At 46.3% G+C, this 8586-nt stretch overlaps 1 protein-coding gene and 1 pseudogene across 13 annotated transcripts in view; both read left to right on the top strand.

Annotated features, from left to right (window-relative positions):
* The first annotated feature begins 2240 nt into the window (after nt 1-2240).
* CASK (calcium/calmodulin dependent serine protein kinase) overlaps nt 2241-8586 on the top strand; it is a 343974-nt gene continuing 337628 nt past the window's right edge. For 3 of the 13 annotated variants that reach the window (XM_045994405.1, XM_045994397.1, XM_045994403.1), the window contains exon 1: nt 2245-2854. In XM_045994405.1, the coding sequence (XP_045850361.1) occupies nt 2796-2854 (59 nt within the window). In that variant the 5' untranslated portion in view covers nt 2245-2795. Of the gene's footprint in view, nt 2855-8586 lie in introns of all 13 variants that reach the window. The other 10 variants (XM_045994399.1, XM_045994395.1, XM_045994402.1 and 7 more) reach the window with 8 other exon arrangements.
* LOC123935699 lies at nt 6324-6418 on the top strand (annotated as a pseudogene).

Raw genomic sequence — 8586 nt, 5'->3', positions numbered from 1 at the left:
GAACCACTCAAGGCCAGGGAGCACGTAATGCCAGGAGCTGATTAGGTTAGACCCTTCTTTGTGGCAAGAGGGTTACATTTATTAGTTTAATGAATCGGGACCCACCTCTCCGGGTGAGGTGGTTGAAACCCCAGTCAAACTCGGAGCCTCATCCCCTCGGTGGAGGGGTACAATGGCTCCTGACAGGACAACCACCACATCGCTCACATCTGTAAATGACTGAGTCGGAGTGGCTGATGTCTAAGGCTCTTTCCAGATCAAAACTGGCTGTGATTCCACGAGCAGGGCGCAATCCTATCTCTGTAATTGTTTTTTTTTATTCAACTCCACAATTTTATAATTGTCCTTTTCTACCTCTGAATATAAGCCCCTGTGGAAGACAACAAGCCCCAAAATGAAGTTGATAAGTCTTGGCATCACTCAGACTTGGGCTGGGGAGGGGAAGTGAAGCTGACAAGGTGACTTGTGAGGGTCACTGTGCACCAGGTGGACGTAACAACTTAGGGTGACAGTGACTTGGAACTGCTGGACCCTTAATGGAGGCAATGTTTCTCAGGCTCAAAATCTCCCTTGTCTAGAGAATGCACAAGCTCTTGGTGAAAGGAGGAAGACCTCATACAATTACATTTTCCCTCTGATTTGCATTGTAAAAAATGTTTAGTCCTCGGGGCGCCTGGGTGGCTCAGTGGGTTAAAGCCTCTGCCTTTCGCTCAGGTCATGATCCCAGAATCCTGGGATCGAGCCCCGCATCGGGCTCTCTGCTTGGCAGGGAGCCTGCTTCCTCCTCTCTCTCTCTCTCTGCCTGCCTCTCTCCCTACTTGTGATCTGTATCTGTCAAATAAATAAATAAAATCTTTTTAAAAATGTTTATTACTCAAATCCTTAACACTGGCAAATCTCTCAGTCTCTTGAGGGAGTGGTCAAGCGGTTTGCACGAAACGTTTCTGAGAAAATAGGCTGAGTTTCCACGCGCCCCCCCCCCCACTTTGGTAAATACTAGCTCTTTTTTTTTTTTTTTTAAATTACCGCACTGAGAATTTTACCAGATGATTTCTAGTAGCTGACTTATGAACTAATTGGGCACTTCTGCTGTGCAGAGGAACAAAGACTTTTTTATTGGTCCTTAACTGAGGCATATACCTATCTGATGGCGTTGGCTCATTCTGCACATGCTCAGTTGAACAGAAATCTTCATATTGAGTACAACCTCGTACAGCGAGCGGCAACACCCAGAACCTCACTCCCTGGCTGACCCTGTGCATCCACTCCCTCTAGTTGTATCTTTATCCTGACATGTCTAACATTTGTAGAGACTACGGGGAGCAGGGTAGGTAGGTAGTGAAACCTTGGCGGTCGGGGGAGGCTACATACAAAGGGGCTTAAAACTCTGTTCCTGCCTTCCTGACCTGTCTATAGGCTGTCTCTACTGAGGGCAAGCGCTGGATAGCAATTTGTTGAGTTTGGGGCAGAATGCGGAAGAAGCTGTCTCTATGAATTGTCACTTATTGTTGCATACCTTCCTGGACAGTTTTTGTCTGGTTCTTCTTGTAGGTGGACAACCCCCATACCCCAGCCCTTATTTGAAATAAGGAATGCAGAGTGGCAGTAAAAGCATCCGCCGCTGAGCACGGTCTGGAATGACAGCGTCTCCACCTCTCTTCTTGCTTTTCCCATTCATTAGGACCCTTTCCCAGCCTCTTTCCCGAGCAAAAACCGGGCAAGGCTTCCTGCGGTTACAAAAGAAGAGAGGGGGAGCGGCCGGGGTTAGAGCCTCTAGCCGCAGAGAGCCAAGAACGTGCGTTCGGTCGTGGACCTTTTGTCCCAGGACCCCTTCCGCAGCTCGGTCGCGGAGGGGACGACCCGACCGGCCCCCGCCAAAGCAGCTGCCGCCCGCGCGCCCCTCGGGCCGAGCCCCCCCAACCCCCGCCACCCCGCACCCTTTCTAGATCCCCGACGCCCGCCCGTTAGCCGTGACGTGGCCCGCGGCGCGCGCATGCGCCGCTCAGCCCGGTTCCCTGTCCCTCGGCCACCGCCTCCCGACGGGCTGGAGTGGGCGGGGCCTGTGGTTCTGGAAGCCGCGCGGCAGTAGGGGGAGGAGGGTGTGTGTGCGCGAGGCGGGTGCGCCGGGCTGGGAGCTGGTCGGCGGCTGGGGCTGGGGAGGAGGAGTTGAAGGCGGCGGCCGTGACTCCCGCCCGTACAGACAGCCAGTCCCGCGAAGCCCCCTCCCACTCTCAGGCGGGCGGCGGCGGCGGCGGCGGCGGGAGGAGGAGAAGGAGGAGGGAGCGTCTCTGCCGCCGCCTCCTGGTCCCCAGCGCCGATCTGCCGCCGCCACCTCCCTCCGCGGCGATCCTCCCTCCATGGTCCTGCCGCGGCCCCCCTGGTAGCCTGAGCTGCCCCGCGCCGCGCCGGAGCCAGTCTCGGCAGAGGGAGCGGTCGCGGCCTCGCGGCCCGCGCGGGCTGACGAGCGGAGAGCGCGGCGCCGCGCGGTCCCCGAGGATCCGCACGCCGGGCAGCGCGGCCCGAGTAGCGCGAGGAGCAGCGGGCGGGCGGGCGGCGCCGGGCCCGGGCCGCCCTCGCTCCCGCGCCCCGGCCCCGCCGCCCGCGCTGGGGCGGTCGCCCGCAGAGGAAGGCGCCGCAGTCTCCGGGCCTCGCAGCCCCACTCGACCGTCCTCAGCACCGAGGACTCGCGGGTCCTGAGGGTAAGAGGCGAGCCAGGGGCCGGGCACTGAGCTCTTTGGCGCCCCCACCCCCGTTTTCGGAGCCCTCCACGCTGCGGCCGCTGTCCCCTCCGGACCATGGCCGACGACGACGTGCTGTTCGAGGATGTGTACGAGCTCTGCGAGGTGATCGGCAAGTGAGTTCCCACGCGAGGGAGCGGGAGTGTGGAAAAATGCATTTCAGTGATGCCCGGGTCCTCCCGCACCGGCACCCGCTCCGGGCCTGCCCCCTGCCCTCCCTTCCCCTCCGTCTCCCTCGTCCTCACCCGGGCGTATTTATAGACGTGTACCTGGACCTCCTGCCGGGCGGGGGTCCGGGGGGTTCTCAGCGATCCGTGGAAGCCTCCGAGCCGAGGTCCGCCACCCCACGAGGCGTGGGGCCGGCCGAAATCCGCTGTCTGCATTTTATCTGACGGTTGCACAGGGACGTGGCAGACCCGATTTTATAGTTGCTTCCTGGGAACAGTTGGGGTTATTGTTACCTTGCGTGTACCACAGACCATTAACGAAAAGAGCAGCTTGCATTTCCTTTGCTTGCAGGGAGCGATAGCGAGAGAACGTCCAGGGTTTTTAATCGTGGGGTGTGTGTCTATTGTGCAGGATATTAGATAGATGCCTTTGTGTTCACCCCGTGCCCGGATTGGAGGGGGTCATTTTCAGACGGGGTGCGTTCAGTTTCAACAAATTCCTCACCTGGTGTAGACCAGCGTGGAAAAGAGTTGGGGGTATCCGAATTTTTAATGCCTCGTTATGCAATGACTGTTAAATCAGTGTTCAAGGCTTCCCTCGACTCTTGTTGGGATGGTGGTGGAGCCGTCTGCTTTGAGTCACCGGGCTGGTCTAGAATATAGAACTGACAGTCCAAATGCTCATCCTTTCATCTGTGTTGTGTAATTACACTAGGGAAAAGCAGGGAATCAGATTAATCACAGTGCTGATTGAGAATTAAATCTGCAGTTCCTCATCTAATTGTCCATTCCTTAAATCTGTTTTGAATAGTTTCCTTTTCATTCTTGTCAAACAGTATTCCAAGTGCACAATCCTGCTAATTTGCTTGTGAAGGAAAAGGCTGGCGATCCGAAGTTGATTTCCTAGTTCAGCGTGTATTCTGTGCCTTTAGAAGTTCAGGAGATAAGATTTAAGAGCAATTTTTGCTGCTTTATTAAGGATCGCTAGGTAGCTACCATTGAAATATTTTACCTCTTTTTGGAAGCCGTGCTTTATTGTCTATTTTAAGGTCTGCAGTTGGGAAATGAAACCAAGACCTTACAGCAGTTGGCTGTATCCCTTTTAAGTTGTCTGCAGTACTGGATTTCAATTTGTTTAAGTGCTGATAACTCATTTTTTTTTTCTTCTGTGTTGAGGTATTACGGTGTTGCCTCACATGGTGAAATTATGGGTACAGCTTGCTACACACTTTCCTCAGACCCAACTGGTACAAGGACATGTTACTCCTTGCCCCTATTGTTACATGACCAGCCTGTCTACTAGAGGAAGGATATCCAGTGTGCCCTGTAAAGTGCTTGTGGAAGTGCTCTAGAGCAGTGCTTTCCAGAGATACAAAATGCAAGACATATATGTAATTTTCTATACAAAAATTTTACATATGCAAATTTTGTAATGGCCACATTAAAAAATTAGAAGCAAATAGGTGCAATCAATTTTAATGAAATATTTTATTTAACCCACCAGATCCAAACTATTATCATTTCAACACATAATCAGGGCAGAAATTATTCATGAGATATTTTACATCCTTTCTTTTGTACTCAGTCTTTGAAATCCGGTGTGTATTTTACACTAACAGCACATCTTAATTCTGACACTAAGCTAAATTTTCATCAGAAATACTTGATCTGTATTTAGGTTTCGTAACATTTGCATTTGCAAAAGTAGCTTCACATACCCAAGTTTTCCCAGACATATCTAAAAGTTTTCTTATAACCTAATTGATACCTTTCTAAATTTAAATTTTGATGAAATAAAATTAAATAAAATTGAAGATTCGGTTTCTCAGTTGGACTAGCCACATTTCGAGTGCTCTACAGCCATATGTGGATAGCAAGCACTGTTCTGTAGAGACAAACATGTTTTTAAAAAAAAAAATCTCCTTGGTTTCTTCATTCTTAGCACCCAGTAAAGGTAAATTAGGGTTTCCCAAAAGCTCCCAAATGATCGTGTGTGTGGGTGAATGATATTTGTTGTGTCTTAGTTATATTTGCTCTAAATGAGCCAGCAAAGTCATAATTGGAAAATGTGAAATTAAAATGTTAATTATATCGTGATGACGGAATATAGCCATCTTTGGATCAATGTTAGTAACCATTTCCGATTCCTTAAGGTCTTAGAGTGATGACATGATCTCTTTGGATATCAGAACAAAGTGGTCGGCATCACATTAGCACAATCAGTATTCTGCTGGCTTGTAATTGATAGAATATTTCCAGGAAACACCTCTGGTAGAACTAAATTCATTTTTTCTGTTGCTTCACAGCTGCATAAAGAGGGAGAGCAGGCTGATTCAGAGGTGATAGGTACCCTATGGCTCCCTTAACTATTGTGGACGTGAAATCTCTTTCATACCCTACAAAATCTGACTTGGTCAGTGCCATTTATAATGTGTCATTTCGTGAAATAATGAATTCAAGGTAGCCTTCATGGTAAAGAATGTAATGATAGTGTTCCTCACCCTGTGTAAAGGTTGAAGGTTTCTCCGGTAAATTGTCTCAGCATATATTGATCTGGAAATTGAAATTCACTTGAGATTTTCTTGCAGGGACCTTGACAGCATACATTTTAACTTAGCATTTGTTCAACTCTAGCTTTAAACAGAAAGGCCTTGAAGATGTTCACTTGTACTGGAAACCCTTTTGTTGATTTCTATCCAAGTTCTCTAGAATTGTGATTTTCTTGTATACCAAATTAGCATCACAAATTGTTTTTGACCCTTAGGTGTTAATAGGTTTAAATTTCCACTGAGGTACTTTAAGACAGATTTCAATTTTCAAGATTAGTTGACCACCCACTCACTCCCCTACCTCACTGCTTATCGGCTCATTCACTCATCCACTGTCTGCGAGGGAATCATGTGCCTGATTCGTTAGGAATATTGAAAGGATGCCATTTCTTGTTTTAAAAAAATTAAACTCTTTCCCCGTGTTTCTTATTTTTGAAAGTCTTACAAAAGATCCTTTGAATGCCCGTTGTTTCCATAACATTTTCCTGTGTAACGTCTTTCAAGTGACTGAAATAAAACGCCAATGATGGGACCTTATCCTAGTCCCAAAACTTCTCGTCCTTGCAAATGTAGCAATTAGTGGGAAAGAAAGATTTTATGCAAATGCAGGAAATTGGCTCATTTTTATGCCATGATCATTTACTGTATCTTTTGCAAGTGTATAGCTTTAGAGGTAAGTGTACAGTCAGTAATATTACATGAAGGCAATTTTAAGATGATTCATCCAAATTAAAACATAGAAGTGCCTACCTTCATGGTACAAGAGTTTCTGTGAATGAGAATAGCAAAAGGCACACCATTTTCATCTTGCATGGGCTGAATATTTGCCCTGGTATTTAGGATTCCTGGTAACCTGTAACTTCTGACTTTCCTGCTTTGGTAGGACGTATACTAAACTTGGAATGATGCAGCATGACCCCTGCTCAAGGATGACATGCAAGTTTGTGAGGCATGCTGAATTTACTTGTACCTTGAGAGCACTTACCATATTTAATTATGGTTTCTTATTCATGAGTCTCTCTGCCTAGTGAACAGGGAGCTTCTTGAGGACAGGGAACATACATATCTTTCTCTGTTAACTTAACACAGGGCCTGCGATGTAACGGTTGCTCATTAGCTATGGGATGAATTGAGTAGTTTTAATAAAATCTCATTAAAAGGCAAAAGCATGTTTATCAACCTCAGAGCAATTACTATCCCAAAAGGCTGTATTAGTCTGAAGCAGTGGATCTCCACCTGGCTGCATAGTAGAATCACCAGGGGAGCTTTTAAAAAAGATCAATGCCAGGGCCCTGTGTCAGAGCAATAAAATCAGAATCTCTGGGAGTGGGTCCTGGACACTGGCATTTTTTGAAAGCTAAGTAATTCTAATGTGCAGCTACGATTGAGTCATTGGTTTAAAACTTAGGTAATGTATGTAATATTTTGTGACTGGGTTTTCAGAGGCTTACAGATTTTGAAAAGTAGAGCAAATGCTTTTTGGGTGGTATTGAAGCCAAGAGACCAAAATGTGGATTTTATCTCCTTTGTGCTGTGTCTCTGAGCCCTGTTGTGTCAGAATTTTGTTTCAGCCTGTGTTTGGCTTTGATTTCTTGGGTCTTTTAAGATTCGCATTGATTTATGATGCTCATCTAATGCTAAAATGGTGACTGATGTTTGGAACAACACAGAACGAGGATTGCTTCAATACCTGTGGCTGTCCACTACAGCAACTTAATTTAATATTAAGAGATTTATCAGTTCAGTGTGGATTGTGTTTCTACATATACTCTATTAAAAGAGTGTGGTTATTTTGCTTATATACTTCACGTCCACACTTGCAATTCCAGTAACACCATTTACCAGAGAATTGAGTTAAATGCAGCCTTTATACAAACACTGGATTAATCATTGGTAAAATATGTAATTTAACATGACAAAAATTCAGCTTTACTCTTTTTACTAATTACATGGCTTGCACATATATTGATTGGCCCACTGATTTGGATTTCCAGTACCACAGAGGGGAACATTATAATATGTTGGAACACCTTTCTTGGAAATTTTATGTAGACATTGTAGGCAAATTAGTTTTTAATGTCTGGAAAAGTGTGAGCCTGACAGAACAGGAATTTACCAGAAATGAGTAGATGTTTTATGAGAGAAGTGTTTGATCAGAGTGACAGTCGTGTAGCAACGCAGGAGAAACACAGTCACCAGCTAGCCCACTGGTGGCCCAGAAAGAGTCAAGTCAAGGGGGATTAGCTGCAGTTCCATGGAAGAGAAACCTGTTTCACACGGTGTAGATGCCTGCACGTGGCCGGCCTTTTGGGGAGTAGGTAAGCAGTGTTGATTCCTGATGATGGAGTTGGCTTCTGGGGCCATTTTGGAGGGAATTGAGCTTTCCTGCGTGTGCATGGCTTTCTCGGAGTCTCTTCATGCCTGCTTTCTACAGAATGCCTTTGGACTTGGAGTTTCTGAAGTGTCATTTGCCTGTCATCTTTATAAAGACTTCCTGTAACTCCCTTGCAGTCTACAACTGTGACCTGCTTCTGTGTCCTTGACATGTGCACTTCACAACCCCCACCCCCTGTTTTCTCCCTTGACTCTGCAACATTTCACCTGGCAAACTACCTCTCGTGCACCTTAAATGGTGTTCCTGGTTATTGCCTTTAAATCGAAAAGTCTTTTACCATTCCCAGTTGTAGGTCTACTCAACACATTAAAGAAGCAAGTATGCCTTCCTTTCTGAGACTGTTCTTGAATTACTGCATTTTTGTAAACGTTTTCACATTTTAAATTTGCCAGAAGCACTGTTTAAAAGAACTTTGACGTAAGATTGTTTAAAGGTAAAAACAAAAAATCTTTTATCACTTAATGCTTACTTCGTAAGGGGAGTTGACATTTATGCCTTCTAATGTTAGGCACTTTACATATATTATCTCCTCTGATTATACCTGTTTTACAGAAAACACTGCGATTCAGCGAGGGGTAACTTGCCCGAGATCACATGAAATTGCAACTGGTTCCGAAGTCCATTCATTCATTTCCTGCCGATTGTGGTAGTTAAAAATGCTTCGGGTTTCTTTGAAGCGAGGCCCATGCCTTCATTTTCACAGTTTATTTACAACAATTTTTAATTGTTCGATGCTC

Source organism: Meles meles, chromosome X (assembly GCF_922984935.1).
Source record: "Meles meles chromosome X, mMelMel3.1 paternal haplotype, whole genome shotgun sequence".
Classification (NCBI taxonomy): domain Eukaryota; kingdom Metazoa; phylum Chordata; class Mammalia; order Carnivora; family Mustelidae; genus Meles; species Meles meles.
Note: the sequence above shows the minus strand (reverse complement) of the source record. Positions and strands in the feature narration are given on the sequence as shown.